The 19,072-nt window shown below is 42.5% G+C and overlaps 1 protein-coding gene and 1 long non-coding RNA gene across 4 annotated transcripts in view; both read left to right on the forward strand.

Moving 5' to 3' along the window:
* RORA (RAR related orphan receptor A) overlaps positions 1 to 19,072 on the forward strand; it is a 114,292-nt gene that overhangs the window by 67,089 nt on the left and 28,131 nt on the right. For all 3 annotated transcript variants that reach the window (XM_017737397.1, XM_017737383.1, XM_017737392.1), the window contains exon 2: positions 17,030 to 17,115. Coding sequence is in view for 2 of the 3 variants with exons in the window: in XM_017737383.1 (XP_017592872.1) it covers positions 17,030 to 17,115 (86 nt within the window). In the remaining variant the exon portion in view is untranslated. The remainder of the gene's footprint in view (positions 1 to 17,029; positions 17,116 to 19,072) is intronic.
* LOC108447438 lies at positions 4,548 to 5,455 on the forward strand. Its single transcript, XR_001862988.1, has 2 exons — positions 4,548 to 4,735; positions 5,333 to 5,455. It is a non-coding gene; the product is annotated as an uncharacterized LOC108447438 (long non-coding RNA).

Consider the following 19,072-nt stretch of genomic DNA (forward strand, 5'->3'; position numbering starts at 1 on the left):
GGCTGGAGTGTGAGTCCTGGCTGGGAGAGTGAGAGGATGTTGCAGATGGTCCTTAGCGCCGTAAACTTCTGTTGCAGAAAAACTCTGGTCTCTGTCAGCCACAGCCCCTGTTCCAACCCGGCCACCTCAAGCCTCAAAAGAAGCATGTGTGGGATTGTTGTATTTAGGGGTTTTTTGTTCAGGCCTTGTTCAAAGGTTCAAGATTGGGGCATAGATCTGTTTGATTTTCCTCCTCAACTGAACACAGATCATAACATTTAGAGCACAACCACTTTGTGTCGTAGGAACCTAACAAGAACCAAATTTTAACATAGTCACTAGTTCCTTTGAAGGAGGCAGTGTTAGCAATTATGATCTAGACTAGACGTTGGTAAAAACTTACCAAATAATTATAGGCTTCCTAAAGGAGTGTAGTATGAGTAATTGCAGGTTTAAAAATGTTATTATGAGGAGTAGTTTATACCGAAACTTCCTCCTGCTCTTTAAAACCAGAATCCATAACTCTCATCATGCCACAGCAAATGCTTGCCCTTCTCCACAGAAGAATGTAGACTTGCCTTATTGTACAGCTAATGTTCTGTGGTACATTATTTAAATTAGCATATAATAGAAACCTAATTGCCCACTAGGGCCCACAGCTTTAGCTGGTGGAGATCAATGTGCATCCACTGAAGTCAGTGTAGCAATGTTGATTTTCACCCTTGAGGATCTGGCTCAGCAGCTTGTTTCTATTCCAGGCATTGTTAAAGGAGATAGTGCGTTTAGAATATTAAACCATGGCATTGTCAGAGATAGTCAACTCAATTTATGTGCAAGTGAAGAGAAATAAAGCAGTAAAACCATTATTTTTATCTGAGGATTTCAATTTTCATTGTCAATTATTCATATTGACTGATCTGCTACAACAGGGAAATCATGAGCATGGGGTCATCTTGTTGTGGTTTTAATTTCCTACATCTGTAGTTATCTAATCCTCTCAGTGTGAGCAAGTACGATTAGTATTTATTTCTATTCTGTGTGCCAGTGCCCTGGGCCAGGTTCTGTGCTAAATCCAAAGTGACTCTCCTACTTAATTGGCATTAACTTGTGCTGCAGTAACATAAATAAGAATTTGTACTTTCTGTGTGAAGCACTCACAACTCCCCAGACAGATTTCTTCTATGTGGATATTCTCCCCCCATGTTAAGGCTTGTGATAAATCTGTATTTTTTACTCAGTTTGGAACTTTTTCTAGGAATGTTTTCCAAATAATACTTAGGGAAGCACAAATTTGGAAAGGCTTTGGCTGCTCATTAACCATTGAGGCACTACCAGGAGCATTACTACAGCTGTACCCCTGGTTAATAAATTGCTACAGTAAGAACAACAGCTGTCTCTCTCTGGAGAGTCAAGTATCAAAACGAACAATAATTTTTCACTTTGTCAAATGGTTTTTACAATCATTTGGAATGCTTGCTTAAAGAAGCTTATTTTACTTCATGAATGCTCCATTCAGGAATAGGGAAACTTTAGGCCTGAGCTGAGCCAATGGTTCTTTGTGGAATTTGTTTCCTCTCCTTTCACTTCCATTATTCTCAGAAGACCTCTGGCTGCTCCCCCACTTATCTCTGCTTCCAGTTGTCCCCTGGGAGCTTTGGATAATCAAAGTTATGCTGCAAGTATTCTTCAGAGAGTAGGAAGGGGCGGGGGGGTGAGTTCTGGTTAAATGTTTTGGGTCTTTATTGAGGGCAGTATAGTAACTGATTGTGTGAGCCTTTTGAAATAGTACAGTGTTAAAACTCCAACAGATTTGGAGTTCCCTGGTGTTCGTTGCTGTCCGTTTTCTGATGTGTGCAGAACACAAGCACAGGAAGAAACATCAGAGGGTAAAGACTGTCTCTAAAGGGTCGAGAGATTATGTTCATCACCCAGTAAGTTTTTGTATGGCTTCATTCAGCTCTGGTTACAAGGTGGTTTTCTTGTCCTGGCAAAGTGGTGAGGCTTAGCTCGTGAACTGGTTTGGATTGTCTTTGGATGAAATGATTGCAATCATACAGGAGCTGTTTCTATTATTTTCTTCTAACTTGTATCAAGCCTCCTTTTTTTGGGGAAACATAAATTGACATTCACTAATTGCCAGCTTCTACCTTTTTGAGTGATTTGGCCTTTAGAACATAGTGTTAACCATGTGAAGCAAGTTGGATTTTTCATTTTAATCTATTAAATGCACGTAGCAACACTTGAATCAGCAATCTTATTCTGTAGTCTCCTGTTCATACTTGTATTTTGCCCGTTCTGTGGGTCACAGGACTGTGTTCTCCTTATTGAACTGTCCGACTTGTTTGAAAAAGGTGTCAGTGTTTTCTCTTTGGGGGAATCTTTTTTTGGTGGCCATTTTGCAATTTTGTGAATTTTATAAACAGAAGTACTTAGGCCTTCATATAGATGTTGATGGTCAGTTCCATCAAGTTCCTTTGTTTTCAATACTGGGTTTTCCAGGTTTTTTGTGGGCTTTTTTCACTCGGAAAACATGTAACACATGTGACCAGAGACTTATATAACACGAGATGTCTCATGTTGAGGTAAGGAAACCATCTTCGAGCCAGATATCTGAGACCAGTGTTGTGTTATCTCCATTGCAAAGATAACAGACATTAAAATTCTAGAGTCTGGTAGCCAAATGGCACAGCACCAAACAGGATAGATTTTCTTTTCCCCCGAGTGGTAAATCGTGTTAGATAATTCATGATGCAAACTGCTGTTATTTCTAGAGTATGTGAGCCTCTGATGGCAGAGCAGATTTTCTTACCTCTCTAGGTTAGATGAAAAGCTGAACGAACTTTGAGAACTGCAGAATATGGCAGTAGCTTTGCTGCAGTAGATCAGCTGATACTTCTTTGCTTGTATCATTTTACTCCCCGGTGTCGTTGGAGTGGTGCAGCTCTTACGTTCTGCGCTTTTTTGCCTTTTTGTGAGGAACAAGCGGGATTGCAGATAATAGGAGAAAGCAGTGGAGCATTCATGGCAATAATTTCTAAGAGCTGGAGATAAATAAGCAGGCAAAGTTGAAGACTTATCTGGGTGGGGGTATTAGCATTTTGAATACCCTCTGCACAGATGCAGTTATCACTTAATTGACTTTACACTAGAAAGGCACTTGGCAGCTGTAAAGAAAAACTTCTGCACGTAGTCCACAGTGGTTCCTTTCTGCTGTACCAGACACTTGGGCTGCTTTACTCCCGGTGTCAGCTACGGGGGAAGGAGAGAGCCTGTTTGGGATCTGCCCCTCACAAGCTCCGTTGTGGTGTCCAGCACTGGCCCTTCCTTTTCGGGATTGCCCACAGTGGCTGACCCACGGCTGCGGGAGGGAGCCCTTGTTCTCCAGGGCTGATTGCTCCCAGGCCAGTCCTGTCCCTACAGGGGCTGGGGCCGCTGTCGCCGCCTTGTAGCACCAGGCCCAGTCACTGCCCTCGGGGTGAAGTCACTGCAGCTGGTCCTGGGTCTGTCTGCCATTCCCACCCTGTGTGAGAGCTGGGACCTGCCTCAGCGTCCCTTCCTGAGGATTTTGAAGGCAGTGGAGAGTTCTGCATTCGGGGCTGCAGCGATCTGTGCCACACACGGGGCCGTGATGGATGGCTCCCCGGAGAGGCAGCGCGACGGGAGCGAGCTGTTCTCCTGCGGCACACGCGGCTCCCAGGGCAGCACAGCCACCTTTTCCCCAGCCCCGTTCCGTGCGGACAGGAGGGGGAATTGTGGCAACCCGGAGAAGACAGCTTGTTCATTTTGTTTCTAAGCCGTCAGAAACAAAGAAGGTTGTTTTGAGTCTTAAAGGAATTTTGTGGGGAAGGAGTCGATTGTGTGGTGTTTGGAGAGGCTGCAGTCAGACCTGTCTCTGCCGTGCTTTGCAGAGAGCAGGCTGCTCTCTTGCAGATGATACCGTGCCTGTGTTAACCCAGCCAGTGCATTCTCATCGATTCCTTTAATAGACGAAGACGGGTGTTTGGTGCCTGAACACCTTAGTTTTCCCACCCTGATTTGCTGAAGGTTTGTCAGAGTTGCGCAGAAAACGTCAGCAACACCCTCAATTTAATGGGGTCTTTTTCTGTGGAATAGTTACTTAGTTTGCTTGTAGTCATTATTTTAAATTTTGCTATCTAAGCATGTTAAGGTTTTATTGGTATTATTCCTTCAACAGCAATATTGGTTACTCCAGGCATTGTTTAAAAGCTTTTTTTTTTTTTTTTTGGCAATTCTTAAAGAGAGATTTGGCTTAGAGCAAAATCAGTAAGGGGAAAAGAATTAGGAAATCAAACCCTTCCTTTCCCTTTTTGAACCTCTCAGTTTTCCAGCCTCGTATAAGTACGTGAAAGGGGTTTAACAACTTTAAATTGGATTTTGGAATGTCAGATGACTCTAATAGCCTTTGTACACAAATAACAACAGAAGAGCTGATTATTGTTTCTGGGCTCTGTGATGCATTTACGTAATCATTAATCTTGGCACTTCTTTATCTGCAGCAGATTAGGAGGCCACTGTCATTTTGAAGACTGCCATTAAGTAGACTTTGTTAGTGTTTAAATATGTGAAGCTTAACTTTAAGCTTCCTTAATGTATGCAGTGGAGGTATCCTGTGCCTTGAATAGAGCTGTTGGAGTAAGTTTCAGTCACATATCTGCTGCCACAGTCTGACCTCAGACATGGGTTTATGTAGTGTTTGTTAATCAGCCTCTGAAGACACTTTGAAAGCTTTTTAAAGGTAAAGCATTAATATATCTGTTTGCTATCAGCGAGCAAACTTGCTTTATCTACTACCTTTCAGTTGGTTTAATCATTGAGAGGCAGGAAATTAAATGCTATGAAACGAGTAGGCAGAAAGGGTGTTAATGGAGGTCGTAGCACCTAATCTGATGGTGGCAAAGGAAGAGCTTTTGCTAGACCTTTTCTTTCCACAAGCTTGTAATTTTCTGGAACGTTTTTGTGGGCAGCTACATTTTTTTCTTTCATGATCTTTGTCATGAAATGAAGATGGTTTTCAAATACTGGGTATATCATATATGGACATCATGAGAGTATAAAGAGGCACAGAAACAGAGCTAAGTCCTGGGAGATAGTGTGAGCTTGGTTGGTGGGGAATATCACTGTAATGTATGGTTTGAAGAAAATGTTTGGGAATAAAGCTTTCTCTGTGGCAGGAGTGTTTTTGAGGTTGTTTGACAGACTGATGGTACATTTATTTTGTAATGTAAGCCAGAGCCCGTAAGATTTCCATCTCTAGTGACAGTATCTTGTATGTTCTCCGTGGTGCAGTTTTTGGGGATGGGTCATAGTGTTTTCTTCCTGTGCTCTTTTCCAGGAGAACATCTGAGGAATCCTTCTGACCCCACATATACACTAATATTGCTCCCTCTGAGGTGGGACAGGGGCTGAATAAGGTGTCTTTCTTGGAGAGAAAAAAAAAGTATATTTGTTCAGCAGAGATTTGACCTTTTGTCATAAAAAAGGCTGTAAGCTTTCTCTAATATTTGTGTTTGCCAGTGTCTTAATATGTATCAGGAAACATTTATCAGCTGTAAACCATTGCTTGGTTTTGAACTTCAGTAATAATTTCTTTGAAATGGAGGAAACACGGGTGTAGTTAATCTGTTTTGTGCTCCCACTTCAAAACCTTGAGAAGTAGCTTCTTCTGGTGTCCCTCGGTTTTATTCATCCTCTGATGACCTCTGCAGAGGACTCACAAAGAGGAGCTGTGACAAAACCACACTATACACTGGAAATAATGGTAGTGGAAAACATCTTTGTATGAAAAACATGTGACCCTGTGTCAGGCTAGAAAGATGCAGAATATGGACTTCAGGAGAATTTTTTGTGTGAGGTTTGAGGGAACCTGGTTGTGATTTGCTTGCAATAGCCATAAATCACAGATGGAGTTGCAGAATTCATGCTCAGTATTGGCTGCTGTGTGATGAATCCAGGAAGGAGGTGTTGGAGGGAGTTAATAAATGAGGAGTGCAGCTAAAAGGCTTTTTACTGTTTAGACTTCTGGGGTTGGTTTTGGTTGTTATTGTTCATCTCTTAGATGAATCATCCGAAAATGAAAATTTAAACTAGACATTTAGAGTGCACCTTTGTGAGAAACTAATGATTCTACTTGGCATACAGCATCAAAGGAAGCCTTTTTAATGACATCATTTCATGTACAGCCAAAAAGAAAAAGAAAATATCTTAAAAATGCAGATGTAGTCACTTCAGAATGATGGAGTTTCTAGTCTGGGTGAAATACTTTTTTTTTTTTCCCTGCAACTTTTTCTTTTAAAAGTAAATTCAGGTTTTGAGTGGTTTTTCATCAAAGTGCAGCTCTCTTGTAGGGATGTGGTTTCTGCACCAGTCACATTTGTCTGGCTTTGACTTATTCATGCAGAGTCCCATTTCTCAATGCACAGTGACAGATCCTGCAATTTCTGCAGAGGCCAAACCCTTTATGAAATCTGTGCAGCCCAGCAAAACAGCAGGACAAGGCTGAATCATGGCAAACACTGTGAAGGGACACTTTTTGGGTTCCCTCTGCTTTGTCACATCTTCTGAGTTCATTCCACATTCCTCTTTCCAAACTGCCGTGCTCTCTCCGAGGAGCCAGCTGCTAAAGTGGAACTCGACTTGGCCAAATGGAAAGTACCAAAGGAAGCATTGTGTGCGTTGTGATGGAGAACGTGTGGTGGGGATGGGTTGCTAATCAGAGTCAGCCTTCTAAGGAGTCGTGTGAGGAATTGTTAATGCTTGGTCTGAAAGCTCGGTGCACATTTGTACAAGTGATGAGGCTGCAGCGGTACCTACCCACAGTCAGCTGGTGCTGTAGGCTCAGTGCATGTTCCCTCAGGTTCTGGGCCTATCACCTTGCTAATGAGTGTAGTTGAAATTGTAAATAAGTTTGACACTATGTTGCAAATGATTGTTTTTTCTCAGGTCTGTGTGGTTGGTTGGGTTTTGTTGTTTCCTTGTTGAATTTTTTTTAATCAAGTACTTGTGGCTGTCATCTGGTCTGTGCTGGTAGGCAGCCTAATAAGATCACTGAACTGAGATGGAATTTTGCAAATGGATAGCACAGGTGTGTGTAGCTTCTTAACAAATCCAGTGATGGAGCTTTCATGTTGTATAAAAGGAAGTCAGAGAGTGTTTACCACTGCTCTAAAAGACCTTTCCTTAGTGAAGGCTGCTGTAATTCAGGTACCAACTGAGTGCCTCTCATACTCCTGCATGCGGTAACTCTCTGCTTGGAAATAGGGGCCAGAATGATTGCCTTCCGAGAATTGGTCATTTGAGGCTGTTTGCAGCCTAGGAGAACTAACTCAGGTAAAGGTTGTTGTGCTGTGTTGTAGCTGACTTGCTGAAGTGCTGCTTAAAATTGGTGAGTGGTTGATAAGTTCTTTGTTTTCCTACTACAAGCGAATAAACAGAAATGTCAGATTTTCCCCTAAGCCAGTGCAGTCAATTAGGGAAAAGAAGGTGGGAGGACAGTGTTGGAGTTAACAAATTCTAGTCTTCAGAAGACCAGGTCACACTTCAGAGTAGGAAATTACATCAAATGGGGCTCTGTGCATTAATCTGTGAAAAAAATGGGGTAATTTGGACTTTTCACTCTTTAAAATGCTACATTTCTTCAAGTCTTTCTTTATTAAAGTCAAGTCTTTATTAGTTTCTTCTAGAGATTTAGGAAATGGGGCAGAAGTACAAATACATTTAAGCTTTTCAGTACGGGTTTCTTTTTGAAGGAAAGGGGGAGAGTTCATTTAGTATTGTCCAGCTAACTCCAGCAAATAAATTAATCCTATTCTCCTGAAGATTTCACATTTTGTTTTCCTCTCCATTAGTAGTAGAGAATGAAAGAGCAGCATACAGACACCAGGAAGGACAAATTGGTGTAGATTTGCTTTTCCCAATGCAAGAGAACAATAAGTTGCAAAGACTATAAGAAACCTCAGTGTGATTGAGCATTCAAGGCCACTTTGCTTCGAGGTGCACATACGTGTTGGCCCCCAGCTCCATTCTCTGTGCCATTTTTCATTTGACAGACCATATGCACTGGGTGGTTTGAGCAGCACAGGGATACAGGCTGGATCACAGTAGAACTCTGCTTGTGCCCTGCTGCAGGTGTTTGTCTTCACAAATGCTCCAGGCTAGTCATCATCTGTAGGAAGAAATTAAGGATGTCAAAACCTGAGTGAACTCTAGAATCCTGTAAAAACAAACATGATGGATTCACACAAACTCCAGCTTGCTGCTTACTGGATAAATGCAGCAGCACATTAGAGCAGCCAAAGTCAATGCTGGCAGTTCTTGGGGTAATAGCTCACACCTATGTGGCTCCTAAAACTTGTATTTTGTGTCATTTTATCAAGAGAAATGCTTTGTAGGTGTGTCATTAGACCTGTAAGCTTTGTTTTTGGAAGTGAAAAGGGAAAGTAACAGAAGTCAGACCACCAGCACTTCGCTTGCACAGCTCTGTAGGAGCTTCTCTCTCAGCAGTGCTGAGCGCTGCAGATTTGTGGGGCTGGAGCTCTGCTCATTGGTCCCTGGGGTCATAAGACCAAAAGCCGAGATGTGGCAGTAAGTACCAGTCATCTGAGGTAGCTGTAGGTAGAGATAAAGGATGATTATCCTGCTTACCTAGATAGAGGAAATGAGACACCAGCTAGCATCCCCATGCTCGCAGCATAGCAGGACTAGTGAGATTATAGTCTCTGTAGTACCTATTTCTTGACATGCAGTTCAGAGCTTTGATTAAAACTTTACTATATTTCATTAGAGAAACACATGATTTCAGTGTCACTGTGTTTTCTTTTCTTATGAAAAACTTCTTTTGAATTGCTTTATTTAACAAGAATTCCATTTAGCCTGGTCAAATTAATCATGCCCCAAGCTGTGTACATTGTAGCCAGTGTAACTCCTGTTAATTTTCAACCAGAGAAGAAGAGACAAATGAAATAATTAAATGTTTATTTGTAAGCACATGAGCCACCAAGAAAGTGAGAAACCAAAATGTGGCAGAAAAAAATGGTGTTTTATGAGATTTGGAAGTCTGTTCCGACCATGTGGAAATCATCAATCCAGTCTTCAAATGCTTTGGTTTTGAAATGCAAAGGACAGCATTGCATAGCAACACCTTTCCCTTTGTTCTTTGCCATTAAGTTTGTTTGCTATGCCTTGTTACTGTGTCTGTGTGTTGTGCCTGGTGAGGGACAAAAAGGGACCCTCCAGAAGAAGTTGTTGCAGTTGGACAGCTCTTGGTGTATATTTCTGCCATCTTCATTGTTTGTGTGTAAGTTCATGAACGTAGTAACAAAGCTGGAGCTTGAGGAGCTCCGTAGATTCCAGAGTGGGAAGATGTTAATTATATGCCCAAGATGTAACAAGGGATTGATTGTCCCAGGAGCTGCTCATCTGTGCTCCTGGACAACAGAACACCTCTGGATGTGGCAGGCCTGGCTATTTTGGTTGAGCCCAGACTTGGACTTCAGTGGTTTGATGTTACAGTTTGGTCTGTGGAATGGTTTAATAATGTGACCAGAGTCCTAAGCTGCAGTTGTCTCTACCTGTCATTCCTTCAACAAAGGAAATCAAATCATCTGGCATTAGCTGCATTCATTGCTCAGTCAGGAAAGAGTAAAAAAAAAATATTTCTGGATGGATAAAAACAAGATAGTGGAGAGACATGAGTGTTACACCGGAGGGAATTAGAATCATGTAGTGTTGTACACATGAACAAGAGGGAGCAAATATCATCTCTCTGAGTTCCTCTAAAAACCCTCAGATAAGCTTTTAGTTTGTGTTCCTAAACACTTGCAGAAGTCCTAGATTCTTTGTGTTGGGACTTTGTTTTGATTTTTCTTTATAGGAATTAAAAATATTATGATGATATTAGGGCTTTTCAGCAATTTTCTATTTGAATATAACATTAAAAATAGAGACCTCACCACAACAACTTCACTGAAACAGTTTTGCCTGTTAGAGAACCCAAACTATTTTCCATCTTGCCTTCTTCCGTTAGCCATTCGGGTGTCTTTGTTGAAGCCAGTGCTTCATGTAATAGCAAAGCTCTAGTTCTTTAAATTAAAATTAGTGTCAGTAAAATTTCTTGTGGCTTAAAGGAAAACAATAACCCTAAACATCAGTGGTCCTGGCATGGGAATATGAGCTCTTACTGCACTGTTCCCTCCCGTGTGCCCAAATCAAACAGAGGTTGAAGGAATTCAAAGTCAGTCTTGCAAGGCCCAGAAGTGCTCAGGTGGTGCCATGCTATTTATCCTGTATCTCCTTTAATATGAACATTTCCAGCATTTGGGAATGCTGAGAAATGTCAGTGACCTGCTGAGGGATCCAGCTGTGCCCAGGCCCACAGAGCTCGTCTTGGCATTGCAGCATTTCTGCCTTGTGTGTTTGAGGTGTTGCTCATACTTTACTTTTAATTAATACTTTGGTGGCCATGTTCGTTTCTACTCCACCCATCACACCCACAGACTTCAAAAGATTTGTACCAGTATAACCTCAGTATTTATTTTATTACCAGTGTGATTTCCTAAGGAAACAAGGCTTGGAGAGGTTGTTTGTGTTTGTCTGGTTTTCAGCTCATCACCCCAATCCTCCCCGTTTCCAAAACATTTCAGCCAAGCTTGAGAGCGTCAGTGGTTCCAAAGATGTGAAAATTGAAAATGCCAGAAAGTTCCCCATCTGATACCCCCCTGAGGGACAACTTGCAGCTGAGCTCAGCTGTAGGCAGGAGAATCTGTAATGGAGAGGAAGATGCAAAGAATATCCCATGTGCTGGGAAGGCTTCTGCTGGAATTTCAACCTTACTGGACCCCAGAAAAATCCAACCATGAGACACAAATCTCTTTTGTTAGTTTTTCCACTGGAGCTGTCTGTTGCCAGGTCTGTCACTGCAGTCTCCAGTGGGGCCTGCTCAGAATGCCTTTATGGTGGGGACTGTGTATGGAATAAACACACCTTCACACAAGGAATGGGCAGGCTCTTGATCGAACACTTACTGTGTGTTCCAGAATCGCCTCAGATATCTCCCAATCACCCATCATCCCCAGAAGCACACAGGGGTTCAGTATTTCAGGGTGAGTGGACAGATGGTCACTTCACAGAGTACATGAATGGGGTGGGCAGAGCTGTGCTGCCACCAGTGCTCAGTTCAGTCAACTGCAGCGTTTGGAAGCTGCAGGTGTTCGTAGGCGAGTAATTTGCAGCCAGCTCAAATTACTTAGGGTACATGACAGAGCAAATTATTTAGGTAATGAAGCTGAAAATGCAGGAAGATTAGAATATTATATAGTAAAATGATTCCATGTTAATTCAGTTTGTGATCAGATATCATGTTGCTTTAAATACCACATTACATGCAGTACCTTTGTTTGTGTCAATGAATATGTATGAATATGTCACTGAATATGTATGCCTCCTAATTTAATCAATATACTTACAAACAGCACTGGCAGGGATGTCTGGCACAAACTACATCCCTCTAGAAGCAGGTTGGCCCAATTTGTGCGTGGATCATGTTCATTTCAGAGCCCTTCTGAATTAGCTGCACAGTCGTGCACACCCAGTGAGGTGGACACAGGTGAGCCACATCCAGGGAAAGGGGTGGGAGGGGTTGCTGCAGCCAGGGAAGGGATTCCTCCTTAAGCAGTGCCCTGAGCCCCAGGAGGTCCCAGCTGCAGCCCTGCCTGCTGTCCGTACCCCTTGTGGAGCCTTAGTGCAGGTCCTCAGCTCCTTGGCAGCTGTGGGTCAGTGAGGGATGCTTTCCCCGGAAAGCCATGCAGCCAAGAAGGATGCACAGTGCCCACAGAGGTTTTAAGGAGTAGAGACTGGTCTGGCAGACTCATCAGTATCTGCTGAAGTCCATCCATACTGAGTGGAAAAGTGTATACCTGGAATTTCTGGGTATTCTGCCTCAGGAGCTGTGACTGGGAGCTCCTTAGGTGTGCTTGTGTCTCACTGGTGCCAGCAAACACAGGCAGCTGGGACCCCGCACACCCTGGGAGAAGAGAGCACCTCCTACACAGCTTTTCCTTTCCAGAAAATGCTGATTTTTTTAGTTCAGAAATAGTAAGAGACAGTAGGATTTACCTGACTTTCACCTTCTAAAAGTTAGGCTTGTAATTAAGGTATCATTAAATTCCTTCACTGCTGAGTGAAGAGGAGGCATCTCCACTCAGGGGTTCATGCTGTTTGTCTTGAATAAGATGAATCATGCCCTTTTTCCTCCTTGCTTTCTCTTTCTTCCTTCCTTTTCTCTCTTCCTCCCTTCACTCTAGAGCAGACAAGACAATTCATTCATTACCCAACTTTCTAGATCACTCAGGTCAGCTGGGTGGATCCCCCAAAAGACAGGAACGGGACCAATTTTTGCATCCACTGAAGAGCCCTTCCCAGGATACCAAATCTGAGGTCTCCTACCTGTTGTGAATTGGGGAAAAATTGTTATTTGTATGCATGTACAATTCTAAAATAACAGTGTGAAAGTAGAAAGAGGAAAGGAAAAGAAAAATCCTTTTTCTACCCCAAGACAATTAATTCAGTAGAAACAAACATTTTATTCAGAAACATTAATGGGGAGGAGAAAGTTTCTGTCTCTGGAAAATGATTTTTTATTTTAAAAAGTGTGTTCTCCGAGGTGGACTGGTAACACACTTTCCTGGGCTGAGGTTCAGTGTGTTTCTGTTTAAGTGACAGACCTGGGGAGAAAGGTGACCTGTGCTTTGCTTGGCTGTACAGGCTCTTGACCTGATCTGAGTCTGCCTCATGAGTTAGAAAGAGAGAAATTAAAGATTACTATGAGCTTGTACAGTGCATTCCCTTACAGATAGAGAATTACATTTTCTCCCTTCTCTACTGCACAAACTGGACAAGGAATAAAGCAACATTTCATTATGTGGGAATTAATAAAAAGGGAGAGGCTGTCTAGAGGGTTTGGTTGGGGGAGGGAGCTTGAAAAAGGCAGGCAAACCCAGTGAAACTGTTCCAGGTTTGGGGAATAAACTCCCCTAGAGCAGGAGGGAATAAGGGCATATTCTTCTGTTCCAGGTGCCAGCAGAAGATGTCATTGAGTGCTCTCACTGGCTGGCTGGTACGCATGTTCCCTAGGAATTAGGTGGAGGCGATGGTGTTATTTAAGCATACCAGAGCTACTTCAGACAGTTGCCATGTGAAGACGCGGTGGATGAAGGAAGAAAAAATGTTCGGGGGGAAAAACACTGGCTTTTTTCCCTGTAACACTTGGGCTCAAGTTCCTGTTCTGTCTGATTTTGAGCAGATCAGAGTCCACATGCCTTTTTCTGGAAGCTCATCTGACATTACAGCAGGAGGACGGTTACCAGACAGTCTGGTGATAGGAACAGCTGCAAGTGAAGGCACATTAACTGAGGGGTGTTAGTGGATGGCAGAGGCCCTTTGCTGTGGAGATGAGCGTGTTTGACATCAGTTTGTAGGGATTGCTGCCTCCAGCCCTGGGAAGGTCCCTTCTTTCTCTCAGGAGTCCTTTCTGTAGCAACTTATTTGGTGGTGGGTCTTGGTGCTGGAGCTTGCATTTGTTGCACTTGGTGGTTTGTTTGGGCTTTTATTCCTCCTCTTTGCTGCCTTTGGCACAGAACAGCCTTGGTAGGATTTTGGAGCACTGTTATTTCAGGGTGTGAAAGAGTCTTAGGCCTTTAATCTGGGAGTACAAACTACATCTGTCACCTGGGTATCTGTGGCGGTTCCTAAGCAACCACAAGAGTTTATTTTTTTCTGCAATTCATATTTAAGAAATAATTTGCTCATGCATGAACCAGCCTGAATCAGCCTGAGCACCACCCCAGGAGACAGAAAGTGTAAACTGTAATTTAGGCTAATTCTAGTCTAAAGCATGAATTAGAGTATTTTATGTAATCTTGAAAAATATACCATATAAATAAATGTAAGCAGAGAACAGGTACAATTAATTTGAGCAAGTAGGAAGCTTTAAGTAACTCTGGGAATGTGAGAAACCAAGTCAGAACATATTCTTGACATGTAAAAATATTTCCCACCTGCCTTGTTTGCATAAGAACAAGGTTTTAGCAAGTACATATTTGCATGTCAAAGTTAAAAGTGGGGAAAATATTTTCACCCTTGTAAGAAAAAATGCATAATCTTGGCACAGGCAATTTGCATTTAGTAAGTTTAAAGTATCTTAAGTCCTTTCATGCTATATGGGAAGTGTGTGAACGTGCGACAGGGGTTCCATTTCAATGAGTTGATTTGCAAAGGTACCACGTGGAGCAGTAATTGATCTGATCTCTCTGTGCATTAATTTGTACTACAATTGGTTGTGGCAGTCCCCAGCGATTTGTGCATCTGAGATTCATCCCATTGTCCTGCATCTCAGAGTGCAGCAGTAAGTTGGAGTTTTAAATGCTGTGTGCCTAATTGAAAGTAAGTACCTTGAAGATGTAAATTTGGGGAAATCAGGAATTCTGAAACTATACCTGATTTGGTGCCGGCGCTCATAAAAATGATGTTAGGGAAATGCTGGTACAGCTGGAGCCTGTGAATCTGTGGAGATTCTCTTACACCAGTAAAGCACCCTGGAAAATGCATTTGGGACTAATTATGGCACCTTTTAGACTATTACTAACCTAGCTTTAGGCCATCACTTTGAAGGCATGTTACATTCCTTCAGAAACACTCTGCAAATGTCCTGTTGCTTAAGAAATAGGGATTGCATAGACAGGCTTCATGGGTGATTTAACTAACATGCTGGAGATTGTAGATAAACTAGATCCAATTATATCATACCTATTCAAAATAAGGCAGTAATTATGTATATAAAAGTGAAATGTAAAAAATACATTGCCATGTAGCTGTGGAGATAAGCCTTGTCACTACCCTGTCCAAGGAGCTGCAGAAGGCTGCTGATTCACTGCAGCAGAGGAGAAAAATAATCATATGTTGAAAAGGCGCAACTGGGATTTGGGAGAGCTGTTCTGGAATTTGCCCACAGGATTGCTCTGTGAATTTGAACTGCACATGATACAAATCCTGAGTTTCTGTGAATTTCAGTCTGTTCTCCAATTTGTTGATGTGAATGGGGGGTTATGCCACCCTTCTGCTGCAAGCTCACAAACATGAGGCTTTAGTAATAATTCATGGAGCACATTAATGAAACAGCACACGTATTATTTTTCCCTTTTATTAGTTCACTTCCTGCTCCATTGTGTTTAATGTGTTAGCTGAAAGCAAAGTGAAATTAAAAACCATTTTTGGGGAAGAAGCATTTCCTTCCTTAGGTGTCCTAAACAGACCTTTTAATTTCAGCCTTTTATTTTATCGCTGCAAGGATGGTGGGGATTAAAGGTCAAGGATACCAAGGTTGTTATGATGGAAGCAGATGCAAGTGGTGTCCTGCTGTATGGGAATACTTAGAAAGCTGCTGATACAGAACTGCCTGGCAAAAGCCCTGTAGTCCACAGCTGTTGGGCACTGCCTTCCCCAGCAGAGCATTTTAGCTGCTCTTAGGTTCCTGGGAGCAAACAGGTCCCATTTGGGTGCTGCTCAGCTGCCCCATTTGATGTACCTGGAGAATATTTTGAAGTGATATTTTAGCACAGTGGGTGCTGTGCTGCAAGTCTTCTGGCTTCTGCTTGATAGTTATCTTATGCTTTGGGCCACATCCTGAGCTCTGTTGGGCTGCAATGAAATGGAGCACACAGCAGCACTGCAAGATGATTCTTGAGTAATAATAAGCATCCGGTTAGGGATTTAATGGCATGCAAAATGCAATGTTTTTAGAGTGGACATGACTTTCTGAGAACAGAGTACAACTGAAGTTAAGCTAATGCATTGTAAGACAGTAGTATTAGATGTGATTTTGTGTGTTGTCACAGACTGGATAGCCGTAAATTGGATGAAAGAGGAGCTCTCAGTCGGGCAGCTTGTGAATGGATTTGAGCTCCTCAAGGAGGTGAACAGCACTTGTTAATGTATCACAGTTACAGACACAGAAAGAGTTGCACTTGTACTGTTCCAACTAAGCCACTGCCGGAAAACTGGTGCAGTTTCACCCTAACACACGGCAGCAGAGCGAGGGCTTTGCTGGGATTTCAGTCAGCTACCTGTGTGTGATCTGTGTTTGTGAGCACAGCCAAGCACACGTGAAATGTGCCCTGCTGGTGTTTGATCACTAAAGCAGTGCCTGAGCACGGTCTGTCCAAATTTGCCAGCAAAATGACTGCAGCCTTGCACTCCAAAAGGAGTTGAGAGGTGTCCCTGAGCATGCAGGAGTCCCTTCTTGAACCCATGTATTCAGATGGGAAGGTGCTTGACTTAGAGGTAGTCACACACTGAACTGAATTCAGTAGGTAGGTCAGGGCTTTCATGCCTTATAACTGTACGGCATTTTCCAGACTCTGCCAGCTCCTTTGGTTTCGGTAAACTGAGTGCTTCTGTATTTTCCTGCCTTGTTTGTTCTGTGGTAGGTAATACACAAATACGTCCTGATAAATTCCCTTGTGATTCAGATACATAAGTTTTGGGTTTCCCATGCAGAATGGAGTTGCTCTTTGTCTTGTAACTTCTTGTTAGGGCTGGCCAGTCGTGTGTGCTGGGTGGATGCTGGTGGCTCTGGTAAGGGTGGTGTGTTCGCTTCCAGGCAGGGCAAGCTTTACAATTACCTGCTATGGTCTCACATGAATACAGTTGGAAGAAACCTTTCTTGTGTCATCTTAGCTCTTTGGCCAAAATGTGAACTCTCTTATTCTTTTTGGCTTTGAAATGCTGATTGTAGCCTTCTTGTGGGTTCTTAAACACCTTCTCAAATGACCCATTTTAATAACCCAAAAGCTATTATATAACGAGCAGCCATAATTTAGTCCAAAGCTCTAGGGGATCCTTGCAGTTCAGCAATGAATAGTTAATGCAGTATAATGTTTAGCAGGTTATTAGTTTTCACTGTACAAATGCTGATCAGGGAATGCTTTTATAAGGTGTTTAAAAGAAAATGTAATTAACTGGTTGCGTGCTTCTGTTGCAGCTCAAATTGAAATTATTCCATGCAAGATCTGTGGAGACAAATCATCAGGAATCCATTATGGTGTCATTACATGTGAAGGCTGCAAGGTAAGCTTCTGAAATATTAGGTCTGAAAAAAAGCATTTAGCCTTTTGATAGTGATTATTTTCCCTCTTTTTTAAAGAACAAGCACTGTACCTAAGTTGAATATAAAATCGTTGGGGATTCTGAAGTACTGGTTTTATTTGGGCTTTAAATAGGACATTTCTGTGACACACACAGTTACAGTGCTGCAGATTTTAGGACAATCCTCAAAATCACACAGTTGTGCTGGGTATGCTGTAAATTGTCTCTCTCTGCATAAGCAGAAGAGGTACAGAGAGATGATCTGCTTCAAGCACACCACCAAGAACCTGTTCAGTGCATTCAGCCGAGGGAGGGTGAGTCTGGCTTTCTTGAATCTCCCTGTCTCGTTTTACTCTGTAAATTGCTATGAAGCTCTGTCAAAATAGGTGGGAGATGTCCTCTCTGTTTTCTTTTTCACTCTGCTACAGTTACAAATCTATTCTGTTTGGCAGGGGAGATGGTGTTTCACAGTAGCACATGCTCCTGGTGTGTTCAGCATGCTCGGGTCTTGCTGGGAGCATTACCTGTTCCTTGTAGTGCAATCACTGCTGTGTAAGGTTTAGGCTTTGAAATTTTTCCTGGAATTGTACCTTTGGTAAATCTAATGAAAAAGAATTGCACTAGAAGCATTAATATTTTGTCCAGGGTGTCTGTCACAACCAGGAATTAAACTGGACAGTGCCAGCACCAGGCAGAAGTGAAGCTGATCACTCCTTTTGATCCCTAGTGCAGAATTACGGCGCTGGCTTGAGGTGACACAGTGTGCACAGCCATACTCTGGCTTGTTGCTCTCTTCATGTATGTATGTTGCACTCCCATGCTGATAGGTTTTCTCCTGTTAATCTATACTTGAGGTGTGAAGAATTGATGTTTATGATAGTTTTTAGTCTGCTCTCTTGACCTGCTTGATACTACAACCCACCTTCAAAAAGTAACTTCCTTGCATTCACATAACAAAGTTTTCTTTTGTATTTTTCCAAGGAAGATTTTTGTGTTTTCATTAACACATCCTCTCAGACTTGTGGAAGTATTGATAACAAGGAGGGAAAAAAAAAAGTAAGAATCTTGGAATTATATAGGAACAGCACTTTCTGCCCTTTGTGACTGCTGTTGCTATGGAAAATGCAAGAAATGCACTAAAAATGCATTGATAACAAAGTGGTGGCCTTTTCCAGCTTTATGTGGTTAAGCAGCCTGTATCCAATTTCAGCTGTGGGAAGTGCAGACATTTGCAGTGAGAATTCTGCTGTTTGACTGTTTAGTCAAGGATCAAGTTGTGTTCAAGGTCTGAGGCCTCTTTAATCTTTAAATGGTTTGGGACCAGAGTACCTGCGAGAGAGATCCGTGACATCCAACCCTGAGTGCAGACACAGCGGGGTTAATGTGGTGCTGATACTCGGCTGGGCCTCCCCACATGGGTCTTCTCCAAGAGCAAGAGCCCAAGGACAGAGAAGCTGCCAGCTGTGTTTTCCTTCCTTCATCTTCATGCACTTAGTGAAAAATGCATGTGCAGTATACTATGTTTTAGAACAAATGATTTTCCTTCAAATGCTGTATAAGTTGAGTTCACTTGGAGCTCTGTGCAATTCTCTGCTTCTGAGAATTCCACCAGAATGGTCAGCTGGTGGGAAGGGCAGAAGGGATGCTCGGCACAGTGAAACCCATTTGAATCTTGAAGGCAGAGTGTGAGAAGTAAGACAGTGGCCCAGTAAATGATTTAGGCATTTTCTCTTCCTCTTGAAGGAGCACAGTAAAGTTTTATAGCCATACAATTTCAGGCAGAATTTTAAAGCCAATTAATATCAACTTAGTTAACCAAGTTATTTTCCTTTGAGAAGCTCACTCCTAAAGAAACTCAGTCTTCTTTAATGCTAGAGCCCAGATGACCTGCAAGTGACAGACTGGAGCAGTGCTTGTGGGGACAAGTCACAGGAAGAGC

Source organism: Corvus brachyrhynchos, unplaced genomic scaffold (assembly GCF_000691975.1).
Source record: "Corvus brachyrhynchos isolate BGI_N302 unplaced genomic scaffold, ASM69197v1 scaffold200, whole genome shotgun sequence".
In the NCBI taxonomy this organism is placed as follows: domain Eukaryota; kingdom Metazoa; phylum Chordata; class Aves; order Passeriformes; family Corvidae; genus Corvus; species Corvus brachyrhynchos.